Source organism: Trichomycterus rosablanca, chromosome 12 (genome assembly GCF_030014385.1).
Source record: "Trichomycterus rosablanca isolate fTriRos1 chromosome 12, fTriRos1.hap1, whole genome shotgun sequence".
Taxonomy (NCBI): Eukaryota; Metazoa; Chordata; class Actinopteri; order Siluriformes; family Trichomycteridae; genus Trichomycterus; species Trichomycterus rosablanca.
Window position 1 is genome coordinate 7,579,313 of NC_085999.1, and position 19,725 is coordinate 7,599,037.

The 19,725-nt window shown below is 41.7% G+C and overlaps 2 protein-coding genes across 2 annotated transcripts in view; both read left to right on the forward strand.

Annotated features, from left to right (window-relative positions):
- The window catches only part of LOC134323848 (FERM, ARHGEF and pleckstrin domain-containing protein 1), a 67,765-nt gene extending 56,773 nt beyond the window's left edge, over positions 1–10,992 (forward strand). The window contains exons 23-26 of the mRNA XM_063005395.1: positions 4,857–5,032; positions 8,694–8,801; positions 8,932–9,083; positions 9,805–10,992. Coding sequence (XP_062861465.1) covers positions 4,857–5,032; positions 8,694–8,801; positions 8,932–9,083; positions 9,805–9,880 — 512 coding nt within the window. The 3' untranslated portion in view covers positions 9,881–10,992. The remainder of the gene's footprint in view (positions 1–4,856; positions 5,033–8,693; positions 8,802–8,931; positions 9,084–9,804) is intronic.
- A 4,151-nt stretch (positions 10,993–15,143) lies between these two features.
- zmp:0000001200 (dedicator of cytokinesis protein 9) overlaps positions 15,144–19,725 on the forward strand; it is a 122,687-nt gene continuing 118,105 nt past the window's right edge. The window contains exon 1 of the mRNA XM_063006412.1: positions 15,144–15,439. Within this exon, the coding sequence (XP_062862482.1) occupies positions 15,323–15,439 (117 nt within the window). The 5' untranslated portion in view covers positions 15,144–15,322. The remainder of the gene's footprint in view (positions 15,440–19,725) is intronic.

A 19,725-nucleotide genomic window follows, 5' to 3' on the forward strand; every position in this document is an offset into this window, starting at 1 on the left:
CAGAACCTTAATTTTGTTTCTTTTGAGCCATTCAGAGGTGGACTTGCTTGTGCACTTCATGCTCAGCTGGGTTATGCAACCGGAAAATGATCTGAGCACAAGGCCTCCTTCAGGGTGTTTTGATAGTCAGTTTCATCAGTTATAACAAGTGGTCCAGGTCCTACAGAAGCAAAGTATCCCAGACCATTAGACTACCACCACATTTTGACTGCTGGTATGATGTTCATATGGTGGAATGTGTGGTGTTAGTGGTATGCTAGATGTAACAGGACACGTCTTCAAAGAAATTCCTTTTTTGATTCATCAGTACACAGAATAGTATCCCAGAATAGTCTTGGGAGTTATTCTAGATGAGTCTGTCAGCAGTGGTTTGAGCCTTGCAGCTCTACCATGGATGCCATTTTGCCCAGTGTCTTTCTTATTGTGGAATTATGTACACTGATCTTAAGTGAAGCAAGTGAGGCCTGCAGTTTAGGTGTTTGTGTGGGTTCTTTTGTGACCTTGGGGATCAGTTGTTGATGCATTCTTGATGAAATTTTGGTAGGCCAGCTGCTCTTGGTTAGGTTCTACACTGTCCACATTTTTTTCCATTTGTGGATAATGACTCTCACTGTGGTTTGATGGAGTCCCAGAGTACATTCATATGAAATTGCACAGTGCTTACAAGAATAAGCCCTCTTTGTTGTGTTTAGGTCAGTGTTTATTGAAAGAATCTATGCAAGGTTGTCACTCATCATGCTTATGCAAAGGTCTCCCTGGTCCAAAGCGCAAAAGTGCTTTGCATAAGCATGGTGGGGGACAACCTTGCATAGATCTTAGTACAACGTCCAGCTTTTTCAGAGATGAAGACGCAGAAGTACAATGAAATCTTGTTGATGGGTGCACTGTTATTGTGTGTGTTTATGTATTGTGTAATATTAATTGTTTGTCTGTCAATAAGCTTGACAGTAAGTGTGCTGTGTATCTGTGTGTGTGTGTATATATACAGGGGTTGGACAAAATAACTGAAACACCTGGTTTTAGACCACAATAATTTATTAGTATGGTGTAGGGCCTCCTTTTGCGTCCAATACAGCGTCAATTCGTCTTGGAAATGACATATACAAGTCCTGCACAGTGGTCAGAGGGATTTTAAGCCATTCTTCTTGCAGGATAGTGGCCAGGTCACTACGTGATGCTGGTGGAGGAAAACGTTTCCTGACTCGCTTCTCCAAAACACCCCAAAGTGGCTCAATAATATTTAGATCTGGTGACTGTGCAGGCCATGGGAGATGTTCAACTTCACTTTCATGTTTATCAAACCAATCTTTCACCAGTCTTGCTGTGTGTATTGGTGCATTGTCATCCTGATACACGGCACCGCCATTGGATGCACATGGTCCTCCAGAATGGTTCGGTAGTCCTTGGCAGTGACGCGCCCATCTAGCACAAGTATTGGGCCAAGGGAATGCCATGATATGGCAGCCCAAACCATCACTGATCCACCCCCATGCTTCACTCTGGGCATGCAACAGTCTGGGTGGTACACTTCTTTGGGGCTTCTCCACACAGTAACTCTCCCGGATGTGGGGAAAACAGTAACGGTGGACTCATTAGAGAACAATACATGTTTCACATTGTCCACAGCCCAAGATTTGCGCTCCTTGCACCATTGAAACCGACGTTTGGCATTGGCACGAGTGACCAAAGGTTTGGCTATAGCAGCCCGGCCGTGTATATTGACCCTGTGGAGCTCCCGACGGACAGTTCTGGTGGAAACAGGAGAGTTGAGGTGCACATTTAATTCTGCCGTGATTTGGGCAGCCGTGGTTTTATGTTTTTTGGATACAATCCGGGTTAGCACCCGAACATCCCTTTCAGACAGCTTCCTCTTGCGTCCACAGTTAATCCTGTTGGATGTGGTTTGTCCTTCTTGGTGGTATGCTGACATTACCCTGGATACCGTGGCTCTTGATACATCACAAAGACTTGCTGTCTTGGTCACAGATGCGCCAGCAAGACGTGCACCAACAATTTGTCCTCTTTTGAACTCTGGTATGTCACCCATAATGTTGTGTGCATTGCAATATTTTGAGCAAAACTGTGCTCTTACCCTGCTAATTGAACCTTCACACTCTGCTCTTACTGGTGCAATGTGCAATTAATGAAGATTGGCCACCAGACTGGTCCAATTTAGCCATGAAACCTCCCACACTAAAATGGCAGGTGTTTCAGTTATTTTGTCCAACCCCTGTATATATATCTATCTATATATACAGTGTATCACAAAAGTGAGTACACCCCTCACATTTCTGCAAATATTTTATTATATCTTTTCATGGGACAACACTATAGAAATAAAACTTGGATATAACTTAGAGTAGTCAGTGTACAGCTTGTATAGCAGTGTAGATTTACTGTCTTCTGAAAATAACTCAACACACAGCCATTAATGTCTAAATAGCTGGCAACATAAGTGAGTACACCCCACAGTGAACATGTCCAAATTGTGCCCAAAGTGTCAATATTTTGTGTGACCACCATTATTACCCAGCACTGCCTTAACCCTCCTGGGCATGGAATTCACCAGAGCTGCACAGGTTGCTACTGGAATCCTCTTCCACTCCTCCATGATGACATCACGGAGCTGGTGGATGTTAGACACCTTGAACTCCTCCACCTTCCACTTGAGGATGCGCCACAGGTGCTCAATTGGGTTTAGTCCATCACCTTTACCTTCAGCTTCCTCAGCAAGGCAGTTGTCATCTTGGAGGTTGTGTTTGGGGTCGTTATCCTGTTGGAAAACTGCCATGAGGCCCAGTTTTCGAAGGGAGGAGATCATGCTCTGTTTCAGAATGTCACAGTACATGTTGGAATTCATGTTTCCTCAATGAACTGCAGCTCCCCAGTGCCAGCAGCACTCATGCAGCCCAAGACCATGATGCTACCACCACCATGCTTGACTGTAGGCAAGATACAGTTGTCTTGGTACTTCTCACCAGGGCGCCGCCACACATGTTGGACACCATCTGAGCCAAACAAGTTTATCTTGGTCTCGTCAGACCACAGGGCATTCCAGTAACCCATGTTCTTGGACTGCTTGTTTTCAGCAAACTGTTTGCGGGCTTTCTTGTGCGTCAGCTTCCTTCTGGGATGACGACCATGCAGACCGAGTTGATGCAGTGTGCGGCGTATGGTCTGAGCACTGACAGGCTGACCTCCCACGTCTTCAACCTCTGCAGCAATGCTGGCAGCACTCATGTGTCTATTTTTTAAAGCCAACCTCTGGATATGACGCCGAACACGTGGACTCAACTTCTTTGGTCGACCCTGGCGAAGCCTGTTCCGAGTGGAACCTGTCCTGGAAAACCGCTGTATGCCCTTGGCCACCATGCTGTAGCTCAGTTTCAGGGTGTTAGCAATCTTCTTATAGCCCAGGCCATCTTTGTGGAGAGCAACAATTCTATTTCTCACATCCTCAGAGAGTTCTTTGCCATGAGGTGCCATGTTGAATATCCAGTGGCCAGTATGAGAGAATTGTACCCAAAACACCAAATTTAACAGCCCTGCTCCCCATTTACACCTGGGACCTTGACACATGACACCAGGGAGGGACAACGACACATTTGGGCACAATTTGGACATGTTCCCTGTGGGGGGTACTCACTTATGTTGCCAGCTATTTAGACATTAATGGCTGTGTGTTGAGTTATTTTCAGAAGACAGTAAATCTACACTGCTATACAAGTTGTACACTGACTACTCTAAGTTATATCCAAGTTTCATGTCTATAGTGTTGTCCCATGAAAAGATATAATGAAATATTTGCAGAAATGTGAGGGGTGTACTCACTTTTGTGATACACTGTATATATACAGTAAATATATATATATATATATATATATATATATATATATATATATATATATATATATATATATATATATACACACACACACTGATCAGCCATAACATTAAAACCACCTCCTTGTTTTTACACTCTGTCCATTTTATCAGCTCCACTTACCATATAGAAGCACTTTGTAGTTATACAATTACTGACTGTAGTCCATCTGTTTCTCTGCATTCTTTGTTAGCCTGCTTTCATGCTGTTCTTCAATGGTCAGGACCCCCACAGGACCACCACAGAGCAGGTATTATTTAGGTGGTGGATGATTCTCAGCACTGCAGTGACACTGACATGCTGGTGGTGTGTTAGTGTGTGTTGTGCTGGTATGAGTGAATCAGACATGGCAGCGCTGCTGGATTTTTTAAATATCTATTAGACACTCCTACCTAGTTGGTCCACCTTGTAGATGTAAAGTCAGAGACGATCGCTCATCTATTGCTGCTGTTTGAGTTGGTCATCTTCTAGACCTTCATCAGTGGTCACAGGACGCTGCCCACGGGGCGCTGTTGGCTGGATATTTTTGGTTGTGGACTATTCTCAGTCCAGCAGTGACTTCAGTGCTGCTGTGTCTTATCCACTCATACCAGCACAACACACACTAACACACCACCACCATGTCATTGTCACTGCAGTGCTTAGAATGATCCACCACCTAAATAATACCTGCTCTGTGGTGGTCCTGGGAAATTCCTGACCATTAAAGAACAGGGTAAAAGGAGACAAAGCATGCAGAGGAACAGATGGACTACAGTTAGTAATTGTAGAACTACAAAGTGCTCCTATATGGTAAGTGAAGCTGATAAAATGGACAGTGAGTGTAGAAACAAGGAGGAGGTTTTAATGTTATGGCTGATCAGTGTATGTATACATATATATATATGCAAATGTGATTGTTTAAAGCGTATCACATGATTGTGATCGTGTATGGAGAAATAAGAGATGCTTTAACCTACTGACCTGTTCTCAGAGTCTCCAGGGGAGTGGGCATCTGAAGTCGAATCAGAGGATGACCTAGCCGGGTCCCACACATCTCTGGAGCGCCATGGCAACAGTTCTGCACATCACCGTGGCAACACCACAGTTCATGTTTGCTGGCATCGCAACACTAGCGTTTCCATGCTGGACTTTAGCATAGCAACGGAGGTACCATGCTGTCTAACCACTTTCTTTTCCTTCCTCGTGTTGCTGTCTGTGTTTAACGTTTTGCTCCAGGCTGAAGTGACGTCTTCTCTCTCACTTCCCTCGTCCATTCTTCCCTCCAGTGTGTCTTCTGCAATCTCTCGACCCTTACTCTGACTCTGTTTGTGTTAGTGCATGCCTCACTCACTTTTGCTTTCTTTCTCTCTCTGTGTCTGTCTCGTTGTGTCTCCCCGTCCTGTCCCCCTCTGTATTTCTCTGTCTCTTCCCGACCTTCCTGTGTGTGAATGTGTGTGTAGAAACCCGTGCTGTGGTGAGTATGTGTGTTACACGGGGGCAGGGAGCAGTACCTGTATCTGTAGTGTGCTGGTACAGGATACAAAGTCTCTCCTTTACTGACTGCTGCATCAGTCTGGAGGTAATTCAACCAGACTAGAGTACCTCTAATACCCAGAGCCCTCAACCCCTAGAGCAGCTTCTGTAATGTGTAAAAATCCTAAAACCAGTCTAACCAAAAAATGCTGACCTTAATATTCTAAGTATATGATCTACAGCTTTATTGGGAATCGTATGTAATCTGGTGAAGGTTATCTACTGCAGTGGTTTCATTATTGGATTATATTCATATTTCCTCTGATATTCATACCTGCAGTATGACATTGATGACATTTTTACTAGCATTTTTATATCAAAGGTCAATGTTACAAATATCTTTTATGTATCGTTTGTATAATATTTAATTTAGTTGAATATATATATATATATATATATATATATATATATATACAGTGTATCACAAAAGTGAGTACACCCCTCACATTTCTGCAGATATTTAAGTATATCTTTTCATGGGACAACACTGACAAAATGACACTTTGACACAATGAAAAGTAGTCTGTGTGCAGCTTATATAACAGTGTAAATTTACTCTTCCCTCAAAATAACTCAATATACAGCCATTAATGTCTAAACCACCGGCAACAAAAGTGAGTACACCCCTAAGAGACTACACCCCTAAATGTCCAAATTGAGCACTGCTTGTCATTTTCCCTCCAAAATGTCATGTGATTTGTTAGTGTTACTAGGTCTCAGGTGTGCATAGGGAGCAGGTGTGTTCAATTTAGTAGTACAGCTCTCACACTCTCTCATACTGGTCACTGAAAGTTCCAAAATGGCACCTCATGGCAAAGAACTCTCTGAGGATCTTAAAAGACGAATTGTTGCGCTACATGAAGATGGCCAAGGCTACAAGAAGATTGCCAACACCCTGAAACTGAGCTGCAGCACAGTGGCCAAGATTATCCAGCGTTTTAAAAGAGCAGGGTCCACTCAGAACAGACCTCGCGTTGGTCGTCCAAAGAAGCTGAGTGCACGTGCTCAGCGTCACATCCAACTGCTGTCTTTGAAAGATAGGTGCAGGAGTGCTGTCAGCATTGCTGCAGAGATTGAAAAGGTGGGGGGTCAGCCTGTCAGTGCTCAGACCATACGCCGCATACTACATCAAATTGGTCTGCATGGCTGTCACCCCAGAAGGAAGCCTCTTCTGAAGTCTCTACACAAGAAAGCCTGCAAACAGTTTGCTGAAGACATGTCAACAAAGGACATGGATTACTGGAACCATGTCCTATGGTCTGATGAGACCAAGATTAATTTGTTTGGTTCAGATGGTCTCAAGCATGTGTGGCGGCAATCAGGTGAGGAGTACAAAGATAAGTGCGTCATGCCTACAGTCAAGCATGGTGGTGGGAATGCCATGGTCTGGGGCTGCATGAGTGCAGCAGGTGTTGGGGAGTTACATTTCATTGAGGGACACATGAACTCCAATATGTACTGTGAAATACTGAAGCAGAGCATGATCCCCTCCCTCCGGAAACTGGGTCGCAGGGCAGTGTTCCAGCATGATAATGACCCCAAACACACCTCTAAGACGACCACTGCTTTACTGAAGAGGCTGAGGGTAAAGGTGATGGACTGGCCAAGCATGTCTCCAGACCTAAACCCAAAAGAACATCTTTGGGGCATCCTCAAGCGGAAGGTGGAGGAGCGCAAAGTCTCGAATATCCGCCAGCTCCGTGATGTCGTCATGGAGGAGTGGAAAAGCATTCCAGTGGCAACCTGTGAAGCTCTGGTAAACTCCATGCCCAGGAAAGTTAAGGCAGTTCTGGGAAATAATGGTGGCCACACAAAATATTGACACTTCAGGAACTTTCACTAAGGGGTGTACTCACTTTTGTTGCCGGTGGTTTAGACATTAATGGCTGTATATTGAGTTATTTTGAGGGAAGAATAAATTTACACTGTTATATAAGCTGCACACAGACTACTTTTCATTGTGTCAAAGTGTCATTTTGTCAGTGTTGTCCCATGAAAAGATATACTTAAATATCTGCAGAAATGTGAGGGGTGTACTCACTTTTGTGATACACTGTATATATATATATATATATATATATATATATATTGTTCAGGACAGTAAAACACACTAGCACACCAGAGCTGACATTTTGAACTCATTGGTTCAAAACTCAGCTCTGCCATTCGGCTGGGCTGGGCACCTACATGAACAACGATTGGCTTGTTGTTCATACAGGGTGGGAAGGCCGGGTAGGGACTGTCTCATGGCTGATGCGGTTGCGACCTCTGCTGGCTGATTGATGGCGCCTGCACAGAGACGGGAAAAGAGAGCAGAGTGTGGCTCTCCGTACGCAAAGCTGATCCGCATATGAACTTACCTAGTACATGTACAAAGATGCCGTCGTCTACTTCACGTGTCGGAGGGGACGTGTGTTAGTTTTGTTCTCCTCAATCGGAGCAAGGATCGGCATCAGTGGAGAGGAAGCATAATACAATCGGGCAGTTGGACGCACTAAAGTCGGGAGAAAAAGAGAAAATGCATAAGCAAAAAATATATATATAATAGATACTAGAGCTGACGTCACAAACTCAGGCTGGCTGTTTGATGGCGTCTATCATACAGACAATGATCATATCATCCAATGGTATAGGGCAATAGTGTATGGGATTTCTCATAGCATGAGCTTTTCATCTCGGCACAGTAATGCTGGATCAGAAAAGGGCCTTCCCTAAACTGTTGCTGGAAATTTAGAAGCATATAGTTTCCTTTATATGCTTGCTTTTTTACACCTTTTAGCAATTGCTGGGGCTGAAACATGAAACATGAATTAAAAAAAATAGAAGGGATGTCCAAATACTTTTGACCATATAGTATACTTCTGCACTTTTACCATACTATAGACTTACCTATCACTGATATCAGCAAGTGTAAATTTTTGAAGGAGATAAGAAAGGGATTTTGTAACGGGCAATATAATCTCTATTTTAATGTGCATTTTAACCAAACAAAAGCCAAGTGGGGTGTTTTAAGTGCAAACAAGTCAGCAAAACTGACCAAATCTTGAAAACAGGCCTTGCTTACAACATGGAACTTTATACAAGGTTCTGCCCATGTGTTTTATGTGCATGTGTTTTGTATTGTCTGGAAGAGAGGTAGTATTTGTTGGGTGGGGTAAGGTTTATGGAAATTTACCAGATGTGTTAAAAGCTCTGTCCAAAAAAAGTGAAAAATACCCACCCTGTGCTTGTTTAAAATAACTGTTGGCCGGTACCTAGTCCTCACACTGAGCTTTCTGTTTATCTTCTCTTTTAGAACCAGCTGTCCGGGAACCTGTTGCGAAAATTTAAAAACAGTAACGGCTGGCAGAAGCTCTGGGTGGTTTTTACCAACTTCAGTCTGTTCTTCTATAAAACTCACCAGGTGAACACACATGCACCCATGTACACGCTTGTGTATTCACACTTACTATGTGCTGTGTAAATATTGCATGGAGCAGTGGAATGTGCGAGCTGTGTGCTGTATAAAGAGCATGAATGTGCTTCTCTCTCAGGACGAGTATCCACTGGCCAGTCTGCCTTTGCTTGGTTACTCTGTAACTGTTCCAGCCGAGTCGGAGAACATCCACAAGGACTATGTGTTCAAGCTGCACTTCAAATCCCACATCTACTACTTCAGATCTGAGAGCGAGTACTCCTTTGAAAGGTATGCTCTTAGTGTATGCCTTATTTTGTTTTCTATTTATGCTTTTCCCCCCAATTTTCTCCCAGTCTAGTCATATACAATTACCCAATCTGCTGCAGACCTTCACTCCTGACCAAGGACAGTCGCAACTGTCACACACCCTCTCTCGACTCGTGTGCAGTATTGGCCCATCTTTTTACATGCACAAGGCGAGTTCTGTAGGGATCTGTTTTGTGCATCTCTACGTAAACACTAGCTGACCCTGCGCTCAGACCCCAGCTTCTGAACAAGCTGGGATATGCTGAAAAATCATTTCATTGTACTGTATATGTGTTTACGTATATATGACAAATACAGGCGTTCCATCAGCCATAGATCACAACACTGTGCATGTAGAACAATAAGAGATGTGTATATATAAACCAACAAGGATGTAGGTTTGTCTCAAAAGTTGGAAGGACCAGATAAATGGATAAATCACCCTGTGCCGACACCGACTAAGCATAACATTATGACCACTGACAGGTGCAGCGGAAGACAAATTGACTACACTAAATTGGGAGGAAATGGGAGAAAATGCATAAATAAAATAGAAAAAATGGTGGTGTAGAAAAATCTAAAGAAACATTTTCTGTTTTAGTTTAGAGTGTTCTGACTGTCTTTATTAAACCTGTGGTGAATGTGATGTATGTGAATGCTATATGTTTGTAGACTCATTCACTGTGTTGCATGTTGTGTACAGGTGGATGGAGGTGATTCGTAGTGCCACCATCTCCTTCAGCAGAACTCGATATCTCAACCGCAAAGACCCCTACTGAGCCTTCAGCATTAGGGAGCAACTGTGTGTGTGAATGTGTATGAATGTGTTCTAAGTATGAGCGTGTGCTCTGATCTTGATGATCAGTTTGTGTTTCCTTTTTTCTTTGAGACAGAATCACCTTTTGTGACATTTAATGTTTTCTATCATGATTTTAAACACCATAGGACACATTTATTGAGCACGACTTGACGTCTCCATGGAGAGTCCCGGTGCTTTTTTAATGGTGACGTGTCTGCTACACATTGTATTTTTCTGCATATCTGCTTTTTTCTGCATTTTTACTGGGCAGTTTGCCTCTTTTATAGAATCTCATTTTATATACTATTATTAATTGTCTATCTGTGTGCTCTGTTCACCATAAGTGTCACTTCTTACTTCGTAATGGAGGCCTATCAATAATGGTGCCCTGATTTTTAATAACATATGCATTTTATTTCTGCAGAAGAACTTTCTATGTTTTGATTATTTGTATCAGCTCATATTTTTCTTGTAATCCATCAGTCTGTGTGCCATTTTGACATCTTTCAGAAGATATATACAGTATAGAATTATTCAGATGGAGCCTTCATACATTTGTGTTTTAAAGATGTTATATAGTAATGACTTAAGATTTCTCTTTTCCACAAAATATTTAGCTGTTGAATTACTAAAAGAAGAAAAGAAATGTTAAATAAGATATATAAGGAACATCAAATTATTTTCTTGATTAATTCAGGGTTGTTCAAGTTTGCACCGCTGCCAAAAGTTTTTCCACACCATTTTAATAAAAACACACATAACAGTTAAAAAAGCCATGAATTTACACACTACACTCTACAATTCAACACTACATCTATAAAGAATGCCATGGAAGTAAACTTTCTGTGTTGAGTAGTTTTATAACATTATTTACACATCAAATTTAACACTGCCTCACGTGAAAGTCTCAAATAGTGATTTATCTGTGGGAAAAGTTTGTAAAAGAGAAAGACTTGGGATGAAAGTCTGGCATGGTTGTGTGAGTGTATTTTACTTTATCTTGGACAAAGAAAAGAGTTTTACATATTCCACATTAATAAAGAAACAGAATGTGATGTAAGGATATGTAAGCAATAAAAACACATTTCAACATCCTGAGTTTGGTTTGCTTTTGTTTATGACTGTTATTTATGTTATGACTGTATTGTGCGGTGGACTGAGTTTTCCCAGACAGGATTAACTGACTGCATTTCTCAGACTAATAAGATTAATGAATTTTCCATTCAACAATTTATTCAGGCTGGTAAACTTAGTTTCAGCCTCTAGATGGCAGCAATATTCTAGTAAATAGATGTTTGAACGACATGCTGAAAGGTCAGGCCTTCAGAAAAAGTTTGGATTTTCTATATAATAAATCTCGGTGAGTTCTTCCAGCCTTGGTTTGCAGTACATGTACACCAATCAGCCATAACATTAAAACCACCTCCTTGTTTCTACACTCACTGTCCATTTTATCAGCTCCACTTACATATAGAAGCACTTTGTAGTTCTACAATTACTGACTCTACTCCATCTCTTTCTCTGCATACCTTTATAGCCTGCTTTCACCCTGTTCTTTGATGGTCAGGACCCCCACAGAGCAAGTATTATTTAGGTGGTGGATCATTCTCAGCCCAATGACATGGTGGTGGTGTGTTAGTGTGTGTTGTGCTGGTATGAGTGAATCAGACAGCAGTGCTACTGGAGTTTTTAAATACCATGTCCACTCACTGTCCACTCTATTAGACACTCCTACCTAGTTGGTCCACCTTGTAGATGTAAAGTCAGAGACGATCGCTCATCTATTGCTGCTGTTTGAGTTGGTCACCTTTAAGATCTTTATAAGTGGTCACAGGACGCTGCCCATGGAGCGCTGTTGACTGGATGTTTTTGGTTGGTGGACTATTATCAGTCCAGCAGTGATGGTGAGGTATTTAAAAACTCCATCAGCACTGCTGTGTTTTATCCACTCATAACAGCACAACACACACTAACACACCACCACCATGTCAGTGTCACTGCAGTGCTGAGAATGATCCACCACCCAAATAATACCTGCTGTGTGGTGGTCCTGTGGGGGTCCTGACCATTGAAGAACAGTGTGAAAGGGGGGGTAACAAAGCATGCAGAAAAACAGATGGACTATAGTCAGTAATTGTAGAACTACAAAGTGCTTCTATATGGTAAGTGGAGCTGATGAAATGGACAATGTGTGTAGAAACAAGAGGTGGTTTTAATGTTATGGCTGATCAGTATAGGTCAGTGAGACTGGATACTCTGTTGTCATATGAAAGGATGGGTTAGTGAATGCATCAGTCCTGTTAAGTGTTTTACTTTCTCTGTTAGATAATTTAAACAAGAGTGGCTGTTTGTGTGCACTACCAGGCATTTGTTCTCCTTTTTCTAGTAAACATACTGGCCTTTAAATAAATCTTCAGCTCCTATATCTGGTTTCCTAAATACATCTCCCCATTTTTTTAAATTCTCAAAATAAACTGGGAAGAATGAAAGAAGAAAAAAAATCAGTTTGTAAATATTTTGTTGTGTAAATTTTTTGGCTTGGTAGGTAACACTGTCGCATCACAGCAAGAAGGTCCTGGGCTTGATTCCCTTCGTGGAGCAGTCCAAACCCAATCAAACCCAGGACCTTCTTAGTGTGATGCAACAGTGCTACCAAGCCAAAAATGTGCACAACAAAATATTTACAAATTGTATTTTTTCTTCTTTCATCCATCCCAGTTTATTTTGAGAATTTGTGGGGTGAAGAAGTGGGGTGATTTTTTTAGGGAACCAGATGTAGGAACTGAAGAATTATTTGTGTGTGGAGGTCCTCCAGGAGCTTTGGTTTCCTCCCACAGTCCAAAGACATGCAAGTGAGGTGAAGTGAAGATACAAAATTGTCCATGACTGTGTTTGACATTAAAGACTTGAACTGATGAACCTTGTGTAACCAGTAACCTGTCATGAATGAAACCAAAGTGTGTAAAACATGACGTTACAATCCTAAAAAATAAATAAATACACAATTATTTTGTAATTATATGTGTTCATATAACAGGATATTAGAAAAAAGAGTTTCCTTCAGGAGAATAAATGGGACTGTATCATTTACTCCTCTACAAACGCTCTGTTCTACTATAAAAACTATAACACAAAAATATTTCTGCTTCATAACTTTCTTTTTGAAATAAGCTGTGGTGTTGCAGCTCAAATAAGTGGAATAATACTACATTCAAGTCCTCTGAGGCATCAGCTTTACAAGTTGGAAGTACTAAATATGATCTAATGTATATTTAAGTGCAAAAGTTTAGCAAACCTGAATCCAATTGGGAACCTTTGGGATGTTATGTAATAGTGCATCCAATGCCACCAAGTAGTCACAGACTATCCAGCAACTCACTGATGCCCTGATCTAGGTCTGGGAAGAGATTCTTTGTCTCATTAGAAGCAGGCCCAGACGCTGTTGGGAGTGCATACAGGAATTTGGGGGCCATACACACTACTGAGTCACATTATGAGGTGCCTTGACAAAATTTCACACAAATAGGATCAGCCTGTGATTTTAGTTTTTTACTTTGATCAGTAAGGCAGGTTGAGGATTTGGCTTTCCAGTGACCATTGTTATGACATTTTGCTCTCAACACAGTTTATATTAAAGATTTCATTCATCAAGATCTGATGTGTGATTTAAGCGTTTTCTTTTTTAAGCAGTGTAACAGAAATACATCATCATAGAAGTCATACATGTCGCGAGCGCAATAGGGAATTGGAAATGGTAGGGAAAAAATTGAATGAAAAAGGTAATACAATGAGTTTAATCTACATAAAATGTATTCAGTTGTAGCCAGCTGTAGCCTAGCGGCAAGGACGGATTAAGGATAGTCTGGGCCCCTGGGCATTTGTAGGTCCCTAGAAAGTCAAGGAGCCATGGTAAACGACTTCTATGGAAGTCAAGGGCCCCATAGCAGGGGCCCTCGTGATCAAGGGCCCTCTAATGGTATGCCCTGCTCTTCTCTAGGGCCTCCTGGTAGGGGCTCTCATAACCAGGGCCCTCTAAAAATATGCCCCCCTCTTTCCTAGGACCCCTAATAGCCAGAAGTCGGAGTCAGAGCAGTGCCACAACGCCTCATCCAATTTAATAAGGGGCCCAAAAGCATGGCTAGGGCCCCCAAGAGGCCCTGGGGTCAAAGTCCCTAATAGTCAGAGGATCCTTAAAATGGAGGGCCCTCGGAAATAAAAATATATTGTATCATAAATGTTGATAGGCATCGCAAAATGTTTTGGGCCAGGGCCCCCACGGGGCCCCCTGACCTCAAGGGCCCCTGGGCGCTGGCCCCACTGGCCCGGTCAGTAATCCAGCCATGCCTAGCGGTTAAGGTACTGGACTAGTAATCAGAAGGTTGCTGGTTCGAACCCCACCACTGCCAGGTTTCTGCTGTTGGGCCCTTGAGCAAGGTCCTTAACCGTCAATTGCTCAGACTGTAAGTCGCTTTGGATAAAGGCGTCTGCTAAATGCCGAAAATGTAAATGTAAAATTCACTGTACCAGTGGATGAAATTCATAAAAAATTCCACTTTAACTTTTACAAAATTTTGGTTGCATTCAACTGGGAATTATGGTGGTTTAGTGGGTAGCACTGTCGCCTCACAGCAAGAAGGTCCTGGTTTGATCGCCAGGTGAGGTGGTCTGGGTCCTTTCTGTGTGGGGTTTTCATGTTCTCCCTGGGTCTGCGTGGGTTTCCTCCCACAGTCCAAAGACATGCAAGTGAGGTAAATTGGATACAAAATTGTCCATGAGTGTGTTTGACATTAAACTTGTGAACTGATGAATCTTGTGTAATACCGTTTCTGTCATGAAAATAACCAAAGTGTAAAATGTTAAAATCCTACTAAATAAATAAACAAACAAACTGATTTGTCTTCTCGAAGGACAGATATTTCCCAGTTTTCACTTGGTCTTGATTGTAGCAGTACGATACTTGGCTGTGCAGGAAAACACAGTGCCCAGAGGCTAGTGATGAAAAAACAATGGTGTTCCTTTAATTCTCCAACCTGAAGAGGGTTTTGCAGTTCAATCTGGCAACCCAGTGAGGGAGACGCCGGGACGTTACGCCTGACTGTTAGTAGCAGCGGAGTGGGTCAGAGAAGCTTAAACGGACTACAGGAAAACAGACTTGTTATTTTTGACCACATGAACTTTACAAAACCACGAACCTGAGAGAACTTGTGGTCATTTCTTGAGTTAAAGTGAGTTTATGATGAGTCTGGAACAGGTTGAAGCGGAGTGGGTTAGTCCTCACTGTGAACCCGACTGAAGTCTCGCGCTCATACTGGAGCTGAGAGGAAAGGCTGAGGCGAGCTGATGGTGTGGACTTTATTTATTTGATATAGAATTACACCATTTCTGCTCTCAGGAACCAGTTTATAAAGTGTGAAGATTAATCATGTCGCTGCCGGTTCACCCCGAGACCAGAAAATTCACCCGGGGGCTGGGAAAGCCGGGAACAGCAGCCGAGCTCCGGCAGAGTGTATCCGAGGCTGTGAGGAGCTCAGTACTGGTGGTAAGAGTCTATTTAAATCACCTTCTCATCCTGACCATTACTGTCTGTGTGTCTCAAATTCAGGGCTGGGTGATATATCAGAGTACACTGTTTGAACAGAAGTATGTGGACACACCTTCTAATTATTTAATTACATTGTTTCAACCACACCAGTAAGATCTATTATATGGAATAAAGTATTTTGTTACAACGTTGTTGCAGCAGGTTGGATAAAGTCTTCCAGCATGGCTGTGTCCTATTGCAAAAACACGTCCATAAAGACCTGGTTTGACCATAAAGACCTGGTTTGACAACTCTGATGTGGATGAACTCTAGTACCTTGCACAGAGGCCTGACCTCAACCCTACTGAACATCTTTGGGTTGAATTAGAATGTCGATTTCAAACTACGCCTTCTTGCAAAAATAAAGACCATAGTTTGACCATAAAGACTTGGTTTGACAAGTCTGGTGTGGATAAACTTTAGTAGCCTGTGCACAGGTCTAACATCAACCCTATTGAACATCTTCAGGATGAATTAGAACGCCAGTCTTTAACTACGATTTCTTGCAAAAATAAAGACTTGGTTTGACGAGTCAACTTGGTGTGGATAAACTATAGTAGCCTGTGCAGAGACCTGACCTCAACCCTACTGAACACTTTTGGGTTGAATTAGAACGTCAATTTCAAACTACGCCTCCTTGCAAAAGTAAAGACTTGGTTTGACAAGTCTGATGTGGATGAACTTTAGTAGCCTGTGCAGAGGCCTGACCTCAACCCTACTGAACATTTTCAGGATGAATTAGAACGCCAGTTTTAAACTACACTTTCTTGCAAAAGTAAAGACTTGGTTTGACAAGTCTGACATGGATGAAACCTAGTACCTTGTACAGAAGCCTGACCTCAACCCTACTGAACATCTTCAGGATGAATTAGAACGTCAGTTTCAAACTATGCCTCCTTGCAAAAATAAAGACTTAGTTTGACCATAAAGACTTGGTTTGACAAGTCTGATGTGGATGAAACCTAGTACCTTGTACAGAAGCCTGACCTCAACCCTACTGAACATCTTCAGGATGAATTAGAACGTCAGTTTCAAACTATGCCTCCTTGCAAAAATAAAGACTTAGTTTGACCATAAAGACTTGGTTTGACAAGTCTGATGTGGATTAAATCTAGTACCTTGTACAGAGGCCTGACCTCAATCCTATTGAACATCTTCGGGATGAATTAGAACGTCAATTTCAAACTACGCCTCCTTGCAAAAATAAAGACTTAGTTTGACATAAAGACTTAGTTTGACATAAAGACTTGGTTTGACATAAAGACTTGGTTTGACATAAAGACTTAGTTTGACATAAAGACTTAGTTTGACATAAAGACTTAGTTTGACATAAAGACTTAGTTTGACATAAAGACTTAGTTTGACATAAAGACTTGGTTTGACATAAAGACTTGGTTTGACATAAAGACTTGGTTTGACAAGTCTGATGTGGATGAACTTTAGTAGCCTGCAGAAGCATCTTTGGGATGAATTAGAACGTCAATTTCAAACTACGCCTAATTGTAAAAATAAAGACTTGGTTTGGACAGTCTGATGTCTGATGTGGACAAAATCAAGTAGCCTGCACAGAGGCCTGACCTCAACCCTATTAAACATATTCGGGATGAATTAGAACGCCTTCTTGTTTAACATCAGTGCCTGACCTCACAAATTTTCTTTGACTGAATGGGCACAAATCTCCACATACAGAAGGGGTTGGAATGAGATGTCTAACAAACTCATAGTCAGGTGTCTGCACACTTTTGACTATAGTATATATCACTTGATGATCTATAGATATGTTACAGTTTTCCTGACAAACGTTGTTGACTGACTGATATTTATTATTGTTTATTAGGATTTTAACTTTATGTTTGGTTACATTCATGACAGAAACTGTAGTTAATGTCAAACACAGTCATGGACAATTTTGTGTCTCCATTTTACCCCACTTGCACGTCTTTGGACTGTGGGAGGAAACCCACACAGACACGCAGAGAACATGCAAACAAGGACCCGGATCGCCCCACCTGGGGATCGAACCCAGGACCTTCTTGCTGTGATGCGACAGACTGACTGATTGACTGATATACAGATGTTGACTGACTGCCTCAACAACATAATGGAAAATCTTTAATTGGATGGGGATGCTCTCTTACAGTTAAATGCCCCAGTTCACAGAACATAAAGGGTCACTGAATGGTCTTCTGAGTAAACAATTAATCATCAACATCATATATGCTTCGGCATTGCCAGTCCTCAAACTTTAACCCAGTTGGACTTTTCGACTGGAGCTCTTCACTGTTATGACGTTCCAGACCATCAGGTCAGTTCCAAAGACTTGTAGATGCACAGAAGCAGTTCAGACAGATCACGGTGGCTCGATATATTGGCAAGACATAATATATTGTATTTTTCTCTTTAATGCATCACACATGTAGTTTATGTCTTATGTTTACATGCATAATCTGTGTAGTTTAAGTCAACATCACACAAGTTAAAACCTCCCAATGAGTTGGTGGTTGGTGGAAAATGCATTAACACTAAACCAATATTGATGCTGCACTTTTTAGGCCAGTATCTGCCCTGATATCAGCACTCAGAATTGGATTTGTGCATTTCTTGATGTCAAGGATTAGCACTTTAAATAATTTATATTTTAATATTTAGATTTAAATGTTTCAATCTGATTAAATTACAATCTTTTTATATGATATTTATTCTATAGGACTTATTTTTTGCTATCTATTTATAAATATATTTTTTTTATGCATTTTCTCCCCATTTTCCTCCCGATTTAGCGCACTCAGTTTGTCTCAGATTGCATCCGAGGAGAGCACGTCGCTGTACACGCCTCTTTCGACACGTGCACAGCCCTCCTCTTCTCGCCCATGCATTCTGCACAGGCGTCTCTTCCGCCAATCAGGGTCCTTACACAGCGTATGAAGACCCACCCACCCACACATAGTCCGGCCCCCACCCTGCAGATATGGTGGCCAATTAGTATCTGCCAATTATGCCCACCAGATGACACCCAGCTGACTGGTGGCAACACCGAGTTTCGAACCGAGGAGTTCAGAAACTCGGTGCTGGTGTGCAAGCGGAATATCTCGCTGCGCCACCTGGGCACCTTTTTGCTATTTATTAATAGTACATTTTGTACCGTTTTTTACATTTTGAAATAAAATACTGTTTTATTTTATTTTGATCAGCATCAAAATGACCTCTGGGCCTCTACCTAGGTTTATTTCTACCTCTGAAAATCTGACTAGGTAATTTCCATTTGCTCAACAAATATGTTCAATACCCACAATTATCGCTAAAGTGCATATTTAAGTCATTTAACACATTAACTACGCCATATTGTTATAATGCTTAGCCTTAACCACTTTAACTTTGTTTATTCCCTCAGCGGCTTGTTGAACAGTGAGGTCATTTCTGGCCACACTAGCATGCAAACTACACTGTCATTTTACATAAACTGTTAGTGGAACTTTTCACTGTAGCTGCCAAGTTTTGGAGTTCACAGCTATGTTTTCTGACCGCTCGCGAACTTCAGTTTCCATTGCAGTGTGTAGTGTGCGGTGTTTATCGCTAACACTTGAGTCGTGCTAGTCAGTTATGGAGTATGTAGAAGGCTTTTTATATTTTATATTGACGACGAGGCTTCTTTACGAAATCCGGCCATCATTCCTCATCTGTCAGAATCCTGGAGGAAACGGATAAATCAGAGTCATTTTCAGCTTAAGGGCAGAGTGAGAATCTTTTTTAACATGTCCTTGCATGTCAGTCTGAAAGCTTTGGCTTTATTTTCACACAGCTATCAGACAGAGAGGGAAACTCCACTGTGAAGCTTCACTGACTTTATATTGTGTACTGCTGGTGGTGGGGATAAAATCACCCAGGACTGTAGGCACAGGTAATAACAGTTAAAAGTCACTACAAACAAGTCTGAGTTCAGTCTGTTTGGGGCCTGTGTGTGTGTGTCTGCAAAGCTGGTCCAACATTAAACAACATTTTAAAACTTATTGTAAGCAGTGGATTGACTAAAGAATCCTGAATATGAAACAGCTACAAGCTAAAATATTTCTGAAGTAAATATAAAACGTCCACATTACCCCAGTACATTTACATTTACATTTTCAGCATTTACCAGTGTGTTTGATAAGAAAAATGTAGCTTAATCAGTTTAAAGAACGGTGCAAATCTAACACGCTAGCAGATCTTTATTGTATCAAATGTTTCTTCTTCATCTTCCCAAATCA